Raw genomic sequence first — 16089 nt, forward strand, 5'->3', positions numbered from 1 at the left:
AAATATAGATTATCATCAACAAAAACATCTCCTTGGTCAAATTAAATATATATTTTACGAGTCAATTTATTTCAGGTGGTAACAGATTGAAAACAATAAATTAAATCTGTGATTTAGGATCTTCACTCACTGTATCTTTTTCAGGTTCTGCCCGGGAGAAATTGTCATCATGGTAGTTGTTCCAGCCAATGCCTCCGTTCTGGCCCAGGGGAGCCCTGACCCCCGCTGGGTAACCATTCATCCGGCTGGACAAGCCCACCTGTGTAAGATGATGGAACTGGGCACCTACACACACACACACACACACACACACACACACACACACACACACACACACACACACACATACACACACAGCATATCAGACCTACAGTGCCTGGCACTCAATCCTCAGCAGCTCCTCTAATATACTTTGATACAATCACTGTAGTCTGAAAAGCTCTCTGCCTGTCTGCTGTACTGTACTCTATATGGTAAATGCCAGAATCCAATTCTATTAGAGTGAGTTACATGATGGCAGCAGCATCACGCCAGAAGTGATTTAAAATAAATTGCGTGTCCGCAGACAATCACTCTGTATTAAGACAATAAACAAATGTATGAATGGAAGTTAATCGTGACGAGGGGCAGCGCAACAGTCTGAATTTACACATTTACAATCGTCTGTGTGCATGTGTGCGTGTACCTGTAGTGCCCCCTACTGGTCGCGGTCTCGCAGACGAGGGCAGCTCATCAGCGTAGAGGCCCCTGCTGGAGAACAGGCTGTCTGGCTGGAGCTGCTCAGCGTGTCCTGCTGTTTCTCCTGGTGGCAGGTAGCTTGAGCCAAGGCCTTGCCTAAAACACATGAGGAGAAATTCAGTTTTCCCTTTGAATTAGCTGTGGTTTAATGAAAAAATAACGGGGGTTTTGGCAAGTGAACTGGAATTCTTCTCATTTCCAGTCTCCACACTATCATGTCAACACAGGCCTCAAATATGTAAAACATTCTTGTCCAGCTCCTAACGACACATAATGGTAACTTAAAATCAGTTGCATGCACTTCATAAATCCTAATGTTTCACAATTTACAACCACAAAGTACACACAACAAAGCAGTTGACGGCTGCTGATGATATTTCAATTCCACTGTGCTCACATTTCCGGTGGTGATAAGCGGTTTGACCACAAATACATCACCCAGGTTTCATTTGGCTGCTCTGCTCTCTAGAAAATGAATGGACAACATGAAAAAAAGCTGCTTACATTTTTGGCGCTGCGCCTGCACAGTGTGTGTAAGTGTGTTATGACATGAATGCATGCGTGTGTATGGGCTCCTTGGTCTCTTTGGAGCCAGTTAAGAGACCACTGCCTGCATCTGATCCATTAAACCAATAAAATAAAGATGACTCTTCTTTAATTATTCATAAGGTCCAACTCAGTGGATGCACCTAAAGGAATACATTCTTCCTAGTGAAGTGGTGGAAATCAGGCTGCACTGATCAATAGTGTAGGCAGAAGTCAACATGAAATAAGCATATTATTTATTGATCTCTACACAAATATTCAATTTTCATCGATTGCTCTACTAACCTTGGTATCAGGCCTTGGACTGCAGGAGGGGACATGCTCAGCTCAGTGAATCTCTGGAGGACACATGGAGTAAAACAGTGATGACAGGCAACTTAACTACAGGAGATAATGTTTGCATTTGTGGTTCTCAGTTATAATCAAACTATAAATATGCTATGGCACAGCTTTCATACTGTATCAACATATAACAGATACAAATACTGCAATTAATGCAAAGAGACCTCCAACTGAATGCTGATAATTCTTATGAGAGCAAAGCAGCAGCGCGTCTGTTCCTGTTTACAGCACATTCGAGCAGGAGGCTTAACTTTATCTAGTAAACCGTGTTGTTTTTACCAAGTTGTTGGATATCCTGCTTTTTTACAGCTGACCTTTCACGACACATTAAAGCACTGAACCTGCAATAGCAGAACCAGCAAATGGCTTTTTATGGCTCCGCTGCTCACTGTTAAATCTCTCTCTATATTTGTCACCTGAGGTGAACACTGGTGTTGAACATTTTACAACAGGGTAGTGATGAATATGTCTCCATAGCTGTAAAATGCATTTAAATATGGCTTTTAAGAATTTAAGTGAGAAGTTCAATTACCATAGTGAATAAGTGTACAGATTAAACTCAAATAATAACTCTGAAACTATTATTCAAATTCCTGTCGTCAAGATAGAAATATGTTTTGTGTTTGCCCCAATGAATTTATAAAATACTATGCTTTTACTTTTGCTGTTTTTTCAACAGTCATAGTGCTGACTGTCTATACTTCACTGCTGTTGTAATTTCAGTGATGAAGGGTAAATAACTCTGTGTGCCTGTACTGCTAATGTGATGCTCTGCTGTCTCTAAACAACTCCTAATTTTCCTCTTATATAATACACATGGGCACTGAAAGCTTTATTTAATTTTAGCTCAGCTTTCAGCATTATTAAATATACATCACACGGCAAGGCCTCTGTGTAACAAAGTGAATGTCTTTGTAAGGTGCTGCTTTAAACAGACCTCCCATCAAGAAAAAGTATAAACATATGTACAAAAAAAAATGACTGCATACACTGAGCTTATTATTCCAGCAGCCTTCAGAGCAGTTATATGACTGTATCTTCTTTGAAAGCAGTCTACGCTGACTAATGCAGATCAAGCATATGCAGGGTATATTACGGCAGAGTCTTAGGAGTTGTAGATAGCTGACGGGGGTTGCAAGGTCGCAGCTACATGGGGGTGACAGATGGAGGAATACTTAACTGATTAGTTTGCTAAGAGGACACAATTAAACTTGAAGCTATACGCTTCATGCTGGGAACAAGGTGAAAAAACCTCATGAAAGGGAAGGGATGGTGAATACAAAGGACTTCACATGTCTGTTTACATTTCTGGTCATCAAAAATTTAAACAGGGAGTCTGAGGTTCTTTTTCTTTAGGTCTGTCCCCAGATTAGTGAAAGGAGGAGACACCTGACTTGACACAGCTTAAAAGAAGCTTAGATGCCACAGAGAACTATTTGTTGCCAAAAATACAACTGTGCTCAGCTTCAGGGGCTGAGAGTTGGCTACTTACACCAGGGAAAGGACCAAGGCCTGGATAGGAGGGACCCCAAGATCTGGGCCCACGGCCTGGGGGGCTGGAGCTAGGGGGGTTGGTGTTGACCCCGGGGAGAGTGATTCCCGCTGTGCTGCCCTGAGAGGTGGGCGACACGAGGGCGAAGGCATCGTCGAGCAGGGAGTGCATCTGCTGCCGCGCCTCCTCAATGGAGGGCTGTGGGGGCATGTAGGGGGGTGGGGGAGGGGCATGACCTGGAGGAGAGGAAGCAGGACCAAGGAAGACGTCATCGGTGGGGGAGGGGCTCCTGTGAGGGGATCCTGGGCCTTGGTCAGGGTCCGACTGGAGTAAACACAATGACAGGTTGGATTGGAAAAACCATCAGTTGAGGTATTACCCAGAACGAAGAAAATGTTTCTTTCCATCACTTGTACTTGAGATTATTCAGAAAAATAAGCTGTAAAATAATAGGACATGGACATAGTTTACTTGTACTGTATGAACTGTAATGCTATGATCCTTTAATGGTACCCTAAAGGACCATGGAACCATTGTTGTTAAGCATCTGAATCCAATTTGCTCTTTGGGGATTTTTCATATTCAAATACCATGTCACTCCTGCACCACTTACCACATAGGCCACATTGTTGACCCCAGGGCACTTTCTGTAAGCTGCATCAGTGTCCTCAGTGATGAGGTGGTCTTTGTCTGCATCCATCATGCCTCCATTCAGCTGTTCCTTCATCCTTTGTTTGGGAGAGCGCCTCCCTCGACCACTGAGAAGCAAATGTAGACATGTCCTCTAGGTTAACTCTTTTTTTAAAATTTTCTTAAAGCAAGGCTAGAAAAGCACAGCCATATATCAGATCAAGCCAGGTCAGCTTTTGCACCACAAAACCAAAGAAGTGCATTGACTCACAGTATGAGGTCTAACCTTTTCTTTGGCTCCATGAAGATGGAGGGTATCTGTGCATTCGGGTCCAGGATCTTATCAATCTGTATCTGTGCTTTGTGATAGATGCGATCCTGGTCTTTGGGGTCTCCGATGCCGCTGCTCACGTCATCCATCGCGGGGAAGTCGTAATGGCCCTTTCTCTTGGCGCGCAGACGTATCTTGTTACGATGGTGCTCGATCTCTGATTTGTGTCTTAGTGCTACCTGGATCTGAGGAGAAAACACAAAATAAAAATATGGAGGAGTTGGTCTTTGGACTGATCGATTTGCTCAAGCGATCGGACTCAGAAGAGCGAACCTCTTTGTTGATTTGGTTGGTGTCGGTCAGTTTGCCATTGATGGTGGGGCTGTGCAGTGGTGGGACAGGCATGGGCTGCATGGCGATGAGCTGGACTTTGCTGGGGAGTCTCCTGCTTGCGTCTGTGGCACGAGACATCCGATCGACATGTTCAAAGATGGAGGCTGAGGACAGCTGCTCGGTCGTGCCGTTCATAGGTGGAGGACCTGAGGAAGAAAGCAAGAAAATAGAAAAAACAGATCATAATGCAGTCAGCACAGTGTAGTCAATACAAGTCTAAATGGTGATGTGGAGTTAAACCACGGGTGCTTTCAGAGACAACTACTGAGTGAGGATCACTATGAAACATTTATCTTTTTATTTAACTGCCATGACTACATTTAAATAACAACTTATAACAAAAGTCTGGAGTAAATGTTTCCAGCAGTAACATGAAATGAGCTCTGGTTTCTACTTCATTACAAACAATGGCTTTTGTGAAGTCAACTGCTTCTACGCTGTGACTGACAGCTCAGCAGACAGTGATGGATGGTGGGAACAAGCAGAGCACAAGCTACCGCAGAAACAAACACACAGACACAGCTGCTGGAGGTCAAGAATGAGGTCTACAGAGACACAGACAGAGGGAGGACAAAGTCTTACCAATTCTATTCTTGCCTGCAAACCGCAATAGAAAGGAAAGAAGAGTTTTATTGGAGATCAAATAAGAGCAGCTAAGATAGAAGTGGTAGCTGTAGCTGACAATAAAACTAAAAAGTCTAGTATACTGAGATGTGGCCACCATTAAAGTCATTATAATTTTTTTTAAATTAAGAGAACACACAAAGAAGAGAGACAAAGAGAGGATACATTCCCACAGCTGATAAAATCTTCTCCTCTGGTCTTGTGAAGTTCATTAGTCAGAGAGAAAAGAAAGGAAGGAGCTGCTGTTGTTAGTACTTCAAATTCTGACAAGCAGAAAAAACACTGATACAGACCGAAGGAGCAGAAAGAGAACGACGGTGCGTTATGTAATGCTGAATCTGTCTCATATACAATGTACTTTACTTATAAACAGTGCGGCAGAGCATATGCTTCTCAGGCGGAGATTTATCAGTAACAAAACAGAGGCCATTCCTCTGTGGGTGAGTCAGGCTGCAGTCTGTGTGCCTGACTGGCTCTGGCTCCAGCACGTAGTGTCTGAGTGGCATTACAGGCTTGAATCTATCAACAAGCTGTCAGATAGAGTAACTTAACATATCTTTTCCCCTCATTTCCCTCCTCTCTCTGGACTTCTTTAGGCCACCAAATGGAGTTCCTACCAGGTGTTTCTTTTACTTTTAGCGTTTCCCTGTGTAATCCTAATGTCAGGGCTTGGGTTGATGGTGACTCTTTTCATTAACCTTTCTCTACTTTGCCCTTTAGCCACATCACAGACCTTTCTGCCCTTAATTGGGCCATCTTGTCAATCGAATCATCCCAGCTTGAGTTGCTCTCTTTACATCTCTTTAAGTTTGTCCAATCCCCTCAGTTTCCTTCTTCCCCTCCCCTCCCCCCTTATTCTGTATCTGAAGGAGCGATGTGTGTTGCCAAGGCCACTTGCCATTTAAAACATTGATGGGGAGCTTACGGCTCTGCTTGCTGTCGCTGGGCGTGGCGTGGGCTCTCAGGTTCTCCTCAGTCGATTCTCGCTCACTGGAACGGTCACTCACCACGGAATCACCGTCTGATGGTGAGATCCTGCCAGGAAAACACACACGTACATGAATAATGGAAGGCCAAGAATGTACTTCCATGCTGAAATGCCATGCATAATCGAAAATGGTGGTATCTTCAGAAAGGTAAAAGCTAGGGGGTGGGGGAGTCTTTTAAGAAATACTAATATGATGTTGAAGCTTGTAGTGCTATAGTTCTGGAAGCATTTTCACTGATAGAATTATAAACTATTACTTTTTTCCTAATTAATTTGTCAACCAGTATCAGTGCTCTACTCTGATAAAGACAGTTGTAATGGACTATATTAACAACAGGAGCTAATAAAAGCATTAAGAACTAACTGCTGTACTAATGTTTTGGTGTCAAATATTGTCTATTAACCTGAGCAGTCAGTGAGCTGGGAGCTGTTGGTAATGGTGCACATATCTGAAATATTTTCACAATGAAAAATGGAAAATTCCTCTAAGAATCTCTGCTATGATAAATAATAAATATAGTATGTGTACATGAAGTTCATCGATTCAAAATATTTAGTAAGGACTATGGCCAAATAAAATCAAACAATTTCCAGTCTATTCTAATCGAAGAAGTTTGAACAAAGGAAGTAAAACTATGCAAACAATAAAAAATAAATCTCTCTGTATATCGTAACTTAATATAATTGATATAGACAATCTGTGACAGAATGCAAGAGTAAAGGAATGGCCCTCACTGTCTAGTGCATCAATTATTGATCAGAGGATCTGTCAAGAGCTTTTTGTCCGGTTGACTGACTGTCCCAACTGAGCTGGGTTGAAAATCCGGGTGATAGGGTAAAAAACAAGCTCTGTTAAATATCTTTACTAAACATCTTGATATGTATCAGGTAGAGGATTAACCCTCCCCCAGAAATCTCTAACTGTGAGCAAACTGTGAGTGTTTTGACCAGATGGTGGATTAGGAAAGACAAAAATAATCCTCTGACTATAACTGAGTAAAACACTACGATGAAATACTATTTCAGAGCTTCTTGTTGGTTGCTTTCTCTCTTCTATGTTGCGTAGCCTCAGACAGAATAACCTACTGTATATAGACATAACATAAATTTAATGTTCTGTCGCTCCACCTGCATTGTACTACCGGCAGCACCGACCTTTCTCGTCTTCGACCGCTGCGGGATGCCTTGGTGGAGGTGGCTGAGGATTTTGATATCGGGGTAGGGATCTCCCCGTTCTCTGATGGACTGAGGCCTTCTTTAATGGACACGGGCAGGGGCCCAGGGCCAGGGCCTGGCGGGACAGACTCCTGGATCACCATGACATCATCCTTACTCTGCTGGCCAAGGTGCAGCTTGGCAAAGTCAAAGCCTTTCACACTGGGAGCCTGCAACTGAGGAAAGGGACAGAAAAGAAGCAAAGAGAGGAGAGTTTTAGGAATATGACATGGAAAGAAAGGTGGAAAGACATACGAAAGACAGAAGTTAAAGAGGTAATAGAGAGGGAGCCAAGAAAAATGAACAATACTAATAATATTTACTTAACAACAGGAGGGCAATTCTCAGTAACAGCATTCATCATCTGTAAGTTGAATCATATTTCAGTATGGCATGGTTGCATAACGACATTAATTTGCAGTTTAAACCACTGAAAATCTATTTGATTTTTTTGACCAAGAGTTGTGAGTGAGTAAAGTGACAGCCAGTTAGATAGATGGACAAGTTTTAAGTACATAATTGGGTCAAATGACTGATGAATGGATGTCCAGGAGAGGAGGGAGACTCAGACAGACAGACATTAATGAATAAAAGGAAAACGAGAGAGAGAGACAGACAGAGACGTGGGGAAACATTGAGCTGCTTGCTTTTCTTTGAGGTGGTGGGGGGATGGAAGCAGTGAGACTATGTGAGTGCAAAGCCCTCAGGACTTTCCAACAGCAAAGGAGTAAACAGAGGATGTCAGATCTCAGTATGTGTGCTCGCAGTTTGCGTAACTCCGGGTCTTATGACACCGAAACGTGTCTACAAGAGAAGAGAAGAGTGACATGACATGTTCTCTGTATTATACGTGCACACACTGAGTTTATTATTGCAAAACGTGTGGCTTAGAAGAGGCTTGTTGGTATAAAACTCCTAATCCGGCGTGATGCTTGCCAGTATGAAACAGCTAATCCAAAGAGAGTGTGTGTATGTTTGTGTGTGTGCGTGCTGCGCTCAACGGCATATAAACAACGCCGGTCTTTGAAAGGGAAAGCATTCAAAAAGCGGCAGCTGAAATAGTCGACCTGTTTCGTTATAACTGACACCGAGGCTGAATGAAAGCAAACACACAGCTAGTGAACTATATCCCACACATTATACTCACTAATTACTACTTAGCCTGGTCTTAAGACATATTGGGGATTCACTCAGAACAAACAGTTGATACATGCAGAATGACAACTAATACTTCACAACACAGAGTCAATGTATGCTCCTCAGGATCTACACACTATAAACACACCATCATATACATAATGCTGGATTGTCTAAGTCTAAGCATCAAAACAGGATATAGCATGATCCTAATGTCCGCTAATGAAACAAGCACTAGTCACACCGTATACCTCCGCCTTGGCTCTCCTCCCTTTAGACAACACTTTCATTTGCTCTTCTTTCTTCATCTGCCCTGTTTTCTTTAGCATCGCTTTGTTCTCTTTTCCTCTTTGCTCTTCTGGTTTAAATCCTTTCTTTTTAGCTTTCTCCTTGTCCTCATCTTCGTCTTCATCATCTTCTTCTTCTTCCTCCTCCTCCTCTTCCTCCTCTTCTTCTTCTTCTTCTTCCTCCTCCTCTTCTTCTTCCTCACTGCTCATACTCTTTTTGCTCTTAGGAAGAGCTACTGGTGTCTGAGCAGAAGCAATGGTGGACAGGATAAATACTTCTAGTGATGAGGCACAATGCTTTTGCATCTGTATATTAAAACTCATACACCCAGCTGGACTTTTAACAATGTTTCACTTCATTAACTGAATCTACTCTGCTGTTCTTTACATAATGGTGAAATATTTAAATAACTACTGATGAACAAACAACAAACAAACACAAACTAGGTCTCATCTATATCTTCTACACACCACCACCACACTGCTCTGTACCTTCCCCTTTTTAACCTCCTTCTCCTCCTCCTCCTCTTCCTCCTCTTCTTCCTCCTCATATTCTTCCTCTTCTTCTTCACTAAACTCTATATCCCTCTTAATTGGAGAGAGTGCCTGGGGAAGAGGGGTCCTTGATTCTCTGAATGGGGTAGCAGGCTGAGAGTAGAGGAGTGGTGTTAAGTGACAGATGATTGTGTTATGCAGAGAGGGTAAGCTAAGTCATAGTTACCTCAGCACATTAGATTCATTGCATTACACCAATGTGGGTTCATAGCTCAACTCAAATGGAAGTGGAGAGGAAGGAAAGTCAGACACAGACAGAAATATTACCCAGTAGGACACGAAGCCCTGAAAAATACACACATAAATCCCCAAAACAGCCCGCTTAAAATTCAGCGTATAAAAATCTATTTCAGGATTTGATGGAAGTGGTATTCCTGTGTCACTGACATCTGAGATAATGACAAAAGAGTCACTGTGGCTGAGAAAGACTACTGCAGGGGTTACTCATACAGACAGCCGGTTACTTATGTACCACACTTCTAAACTGCGTCACACACTGATAAACCTAGAACCGGATCAAAATGTTGTGCCCATCCCTCACACCAAAACAAAACAGGACAAAATGCTGTGATTTTTGGGATTACTTTGGAATTGGTATCACAATACATTAACACTGCTAGGCAGTATACTGTATATCAAAATGCATTGTACAATGGTGAATTTAGACACAGTGTAATTCAATGTCACATTCTTTCTCTGGTGAACTCGACCCTGTGTCTCTCAGTAAACTGATGTATTTTCAACAAAGACTAGAGTCATTTCATTACTGCTTAAAAATATTTTGTTCATCGTGATTTCTGAGCTTCCACAAGCAGGAAAAAATCTCTCTCCTGCCAATTAATTTCAGGGCAAAACAGAACATGCTTTAAAGTTAGAGAGACAATAGTAAGACAGGAAACAGCCTCAGCAGAGCCGAATTACATTATTTCTATGTCAAGTGGAAGGAAAAAAGAAAGGAGAAGCATTTCAGTTGTCACAAACAGAAAACACAGTGAGACCAAGGGGGACCGTCGGGCAGGTTGGTTAGATCTTTGACCCAATGAGAGGCAATATAGGAAAAAAGCTTTAAATCACATATAAGAGCAGTTAAGGCTCATGGCATGTACTAGAAGTTTTAACCCAGTTCATGCCCATTAATAAATTCCTTACTGGGATCATTAAAGTTTTACTAATCTAATCTAAAAGAAGAAATGAAGAAGAAGTCCAGAATCTGTGCTCGTCCCAGAGCACATTCATGGCAATGACAGATACACCTAATTAATGAGCAGTTCATATGAATTTTAAATTGAACTCAGCTTTCTAACGTTCCAAATCAGTTGTCATAATCTTTTCTATGCAGAACACAGTAATGTTCGGAGTACTGATTTTCATTAACACGACTAAACATAATGTAACACAGTAAATACAATACATACACAGTAAATCTCTATTAGATACGGCCATTTTTAAACAAGTACAAAAATAAGTTGAATAAAAACAGAAACATAAACTCTCCTCCCGCTTGCACTTTGTAGCAGCTCCCCAACAGAGAAAAGTTAGCAAAAATGTCACTTTTTAAAGTTTAAAGTACATTTGTCAATGAAAAAAGGACAATATAACGCCACAAAAGAACCTCAACATATTTCTAAACCAGCTAAAGTGACTGATGACGCAACGAACAACGGAAACAATGGAAACTGTGGTGGCGATTACTGCCATTTTACATATTTCAAATATGACATTTGAAGAATGAGCTGTTGACTCTGAATTATTTTGAAACACACAGTGAAGTCCAATGTAGAATCAGACACTGTACAACACTGATGATGAGACTCTACCTTCTGTCTCTGCTGGATGGAGGTCATGGCGTCTGGCTGGAACTCCAGCTTGTCTGTCCGACATAGTTTCCAGTAGAGGATGGAAATGATGATGATGACCACCAGGAGGGGAATCACCACCCCGATGACGATCCACATGTTGGTGTTCTCAGTGTCGGAGGGTGAGGACGCCAACTTCTCTACAGCTGCAGAGAAAGAGAGAGAGATTGAGAGAGTGATGGGGAGGGATGCAAAATTGTCTTAATGTTAATTTTTGTTTAAAGTTGGGCTTCAAAAACAAAAAAAATGTAACGTATGTGTATGTGGTTCAATATTCAAAGCACACCCTTTTTATTCCCTTCAATCCTATTCGCAAACACCTTATGGATGCTAAGCTAAACATGCAATATATCTTTGGAGTGCTGCCTCTTTTCTCACTGCTGTAATCCTTAATGCAGACCTTCATTAGTTTTAATTAACATTCATTTCATCCCCTGGGAAAGTACTGTAGGAGAACACAGGCAGCACAGAAACAGACCTCCCTTGAGGGGCTCTCATTAGGCCTTCATCCCCTGTTTAGATTCTTATTGAGGAAAACAGGCTTTTGATACAGTGCATACAAGGAGAGGTAATTAGCTCAAAATGTTACTATAAACATAAAAAGGAACACATGAAGCCAGAAGTTTAATTTTTTCTTATTAGGAGCTTGTGAACAATGAGACACAAGGCATGTCACTAAGCTGTAAGTTCACCTTTTGAGACTATATGTAATATTCTCTTTGAGGTTTATAAATTATTTTCTTAATATTGTGTCCTTTCTTGTTCTTTGTGTCCCTCTGCTCCAGCTCCAATTTAACTCAAATTAATTAAGTTCAACTAGACCTTGAATTGTGCAATTTACATCAAAAAAAAAAAGAAAAACAGTCCTTGCAGCACACTATATTTCAAGTCAAATACCAAATACAACAACAAAAGTAACAACAATAATACATAACTAACACTATCTATCTGCACAGGAGAAAACTCAACTCCATACCAGCCCTCAAGAGTTCAGCAACTTGGATGCTTGCAAACATGGGAGCTTAAACTTAGTTTGTCAATGTCAAGGACCATCTCCTCACTCACTAAATCACCAGGGTGCCCTTGAATGTCAGTTATTTGTTATGCCAGAGGTACTCACGCTGTGCTAAAATGCCCTGAACACGATATCCCAAGACAATGGCAGCCTTTTGAACGTCCAAGCTGTTGAGTAGGTTGGCTGTTTTGACTGCAGGCATCCGCTGACCGCTGGGACCCTCCACAAAATACACAATCGCCAAGGGCTGGTCTGCACCCAGCAGCCGGCTCATACTTACAACCTGGAGGTTGAAACAATCAGAAAGGTAGAGTTAGTCATTTGTCCAAACATTAATAACAAGATCATGTGGTACATCAGTAAAGTGGAGATATGAAAAGTTTGATTTAAAACAACTCAGTCTCCAAGAGGTGTGCAAATGTATGTAAACAATTATCCAGTATCTAATAAGGTGGAAGGCCACCCTTTCTCATCAGGGCAACTTAAATTCATCTCTGAATATTGTTGCCCAAGTCTTGAAATTGTTGTACGGAAATATTGGAGTATGACTATAATTTCATTAAGTGATAAGAAGAAGAAATCTGCTTCCCATAAAAGTTCAGGAAGTTTGGATGTGGTAATTAGCAAGGCTATAGGAGATGTTTGAGTTCATGCTAAACATGGACACTCTTTTTTTGTTTAGCTACATGTGTGGGGACATAAATGTTGGGATATGGGAATTAAGGAAATGTACCTCAGTTGTAATACAATTACACAGAGCAATCATGAGGCCTAATGACTACTAAGAGATGGCTGCCTGTACTGTCCACCACATTTTAAACAGACATCATGGCATCTTATGTCTTTATCCAAACATAAACATGTCCAGATGTTAGAAAAAGACTGCAGAACACTCAATAGACTTATTTTTATTGCTCAGGGACCTGGGCTTGCAATCCCCACAGTTTCTGTGGTTCTTAGCAATCATCTTGCCTTTGTCTAAACATATCTGCTGATGAACTTTTACCATCGGACAACTGCTCCTCTTCCCGTTCTTTCTTCTCATTTGTTGTCACAACCTGTGACTTATTCCACCCTGCAACATTTGTGGCTAATAGACAGTGCTCAAGTAACTTGAAAAGAAGTGCTTCCAAAATGATCACAGGATTCATGGAAGATGAAACACTACACCCCCCACACTATAAATGGAATGTCTGATGAAGGTCCTAATGAGCAAAGTGTCATGATTTCAGTGATGACTTTTTAATGGAGAGTGTGGTACCTCATTTTCTATGGAGCCCTGTAACATTAATAATTTTTGAGGTTTTGTGACTGCAGAAACTAAAATTCAGACACCAACTATTTGGCCTCTCTAAATGCCGTCGGTTGCACTGAAACCTGTTATAAAAGCCTCTGATTAGACTGAAACTACACGTTCAAGGATTCTGCCTCTGATCACTCTTTGTAAATAACAGTGCACGTTTGCATTCACGTAACGTCCTGGAACACAGAAATAACATGTCAAGCTTTTCAACTGTATGTAACTATATGTTTTGTACATCTTAACATGGCATCTGTGTAGCTGAAAGCCCTTTTATAAAGATGTTGCCTTCATTTTGCCAACTATTTTTATGTACAAAAACATCTACATACACTGACACACACATAGAGAAAAAGCACACTCATGACATGTCAATTTGCTTTCTGTATTCCCATTGGATCATTCATTGTTTAAATATTTCTCCATGTTGTCTAATATGCCTGTGTGTGTGTGTGTGTGTGCAGTCTCCTTCTGGTTGCTCTGAGGCACAGCACAGTCTGCTGTCTGCACTTCTGGAAAGAGTAAAGTGCAGGTCATGCCTGGGCTAACACAGAAAAATGGCTGTGCAGGCTCCCTCATCCAGGGTTTAATCCAGTCCATGCACGGTTATTAGAGTGGAAAGATGGCAGCGTGAATGTGTGTCTTTATTGCACGACCCTGACTCAACCTCCTCTTTTATCTGTCTAGGCAGACTCATAAGGTATTCTCATGGGTGACGACACCACACTGATTCTGTCATGACAGTCTAGGGACATCTGTTTGAGATATGTGTCTATGTATTTGTGCGAGTGTGTGCGTGCAAGGCAGCAAGACAAAGGATTCCTCTGAAGTACAGTCTGAGACACCTTATTCTCATTATATCCAACAGACACTCGAAGTTGAGTGTCTTTGAAATGTTAAAAAACATCTAAACTAGGCTTCCTTAATGACAGTATCATATCACGGCTGGAAGGAACACAAGTATAGCATAATAAGCTGTCTATGTATAACAGACATTCATATTCATGACTGTGAAAAACATCATTTCTAAAGGTAAAAAGGATGCCAGAACTTAAACTTAGAGATCTAATCATAGCACAAACACAGACACTAAAGGTTCACCACAAGTATGTTCCTCCGTTTTCCTAAATTGCTATGTGGGTTTTATGCAGACAACAATGCAGGAGGCAGAAAGGTCAGAAACAGTTAGGTTGCTATTCAGCCAAGGATGATATTTATCACTCTGACAGCCCAACTGTTTAAAGACCACCATATGCACTCAGACTTCATGAGGTCAGATCAAATATGCATCTCTCATCTCTCATTACAAGTCTCTTTTATCTGAGGGTTTTGCATTCTCTGTTCCTCTGATTTCTGGAATCTTTTACCTACCCATCTCTGCATCCCCATAAAGTCTACCCTCTCAAACACAGAGACAAACTCTTAATCATGCCAACTGCAGGATACAGACGGAGAGAGAGAAACAATTAATAATTGATCTGCTCTTTGCAGCTCTGTGAGTCACAGGAGCCATCAAGTAACAGGACCAGAGAAATGAGGAAAGAGGAGAAAGAACAAGGACTCATGAGGTTGTGGTTTTTGAGTGGCTCGCCCCTGGGCTGAATGGGATGCTGTTGCCATGGAGACAGAGCCCTATCCTGTCCCCTTAGAGATGAGCAGGTGCGGAGCAAACCCACAAAAGCTAGAGCCTGATTAGTAAAGCAGTAGGGCTTTCAGTGGCTACAAACACTGCAACGCTCACATAATGAGCCCTCAGTACTCAGGCAAGGTAGTTAGAGAGAGCTTGCATCAGGGAATAATGACATAAATGGTACAAGGAAGGAAGCTTTTTCAAGATTAAGTGAGTAATCCATTAACAAACCTTCAGTTAAAGAGTTTAGAAAGTTTTATTGTGTAATAAACAAGAAACTCAACTGGTAATTCTATTGTATACTGCAGTTTAATCAGAAGAAATGCACTGCAAGCATATCTTGATCAAACACTGACTTTACAATAACTGAGAGTCAAGTATCGAGCTTTAAAATCTTATTCACTTTAAAACAATTAAATAAATAAAAATCTGCTTGTAAGGTGTGAAACCTTGACTTGTTTGTAATATAGTTTTGAGAAATTTTAAAACAGATTTTTGAAATAAAGAGGACAAACACAGCACCTAACCATTTCAAGATAATATCACTTAACTTTGACTTCTAATAAGTGAAATTAGCTAGATTAGTTTGCCTTTTTTTCTGAAAAGCAACAGTAGATTTAAGTTGCTTGTGAAGCTTGATACATTTTGCAGTGTGTGTACTATCTTCTGTAAAAGCGATGTAGCTGTAAGTACAATCACTGAGTACATATTTTATATATATATTGATACAATACCTGAACGCTGCTGTTGCCGATGGTGGTGGCTCTCTTAACACGTCTGACTAATCCCATCGCCTCCCCGAGCAACATGGCCACACGGCGCTCTATGTTGGCTTGAAAGGTCCTCTCACCCACTTTCTGGTCCAGTACACCCAGGAGCACTATGTGCACAGACAACAGAAATAAGATACATATTATAACCACAAATGGTGTCATATTCAAGAAGCTGTAGCAGAATAAACCATGCCAACCACTGAAACCACCATACCTGTTCTAACCCAGGAGGACCGAAAAAACTGGCTGGTATTCAACTCTGGATAATGGAAAGCTGTTGGAAGGAGAGAAGGATGT

General features: G+C 41.3%; 1 protein-coding gene across 3 annotated transcripts in view; it reads right to left on the reverse strand.

Moving 5' to 3' along the window:
- si:ch211-1e14.1 (UPF0606 protein KIAA1549) overlaps positions 1-16089 on the reverse strand; it is a 39409-nt gene that overhangs the window by 2719 nt on the left and 20601 nt on the right. For 2 of the 3 annotated variants that reach the window (XM_067589174.1, XM_067589176.1), the window contains exons 8-20: positions 16007-16066; positions 15754-15899; positions 12195-12372; positions 11036-11220; positions 7180-7415; positions 5935-6071; positions 4353-4558; positions 4035-4264; positions 3732-3876; positions 3119-3442; positions 1570-1622; positions 686-834; positions 131-285 (exon numbers count right to left, since the gene is read on the reverse strand). In XM_067589174.1, coding sequence (XP_067445275.1) covers positions 131-285; positions 686-834; positions 1570-1622; positions 3119-3442; positions 3732-3876; positions 4035-4264; positions 4353-4558; positions 5935-6071; positions 7180-7415; positions 11036-11220; positions 12195-12372; positions 15754-15899; positions 16007-16066 — 2204 coding nt within the window. The remainder of the gene's footprint in view (positions 1-130; positions 286-685; positions 835-1569; positions 1623-3118; positions 3443-3731; positions 3877-4034; positions 4265-4352; positions 4559-5934; positions 6072-7179; positions 7416-11035; positions 11221-12194; positions 12373-15753; positions 15900-16006; positions 16067-16089) is intronic. The other variant, XM_067589175.1, reaches the window with a different exon arrangement.

This window comes from Thunnus thynnus, chromosome 5 (assembly GCF_963924715.1).
Source record: "Thunnus thynnus chromosome 5, fThuThy2.1, whole genome shotgun sequence".
Classification (NCBI taxonomy): domain Eukaryota; kingdom Metazoa; phylum Chordata; class Actinopteri; order Scombriformes; family Scombridae; genus Thunnus; species Thunnus thynnus.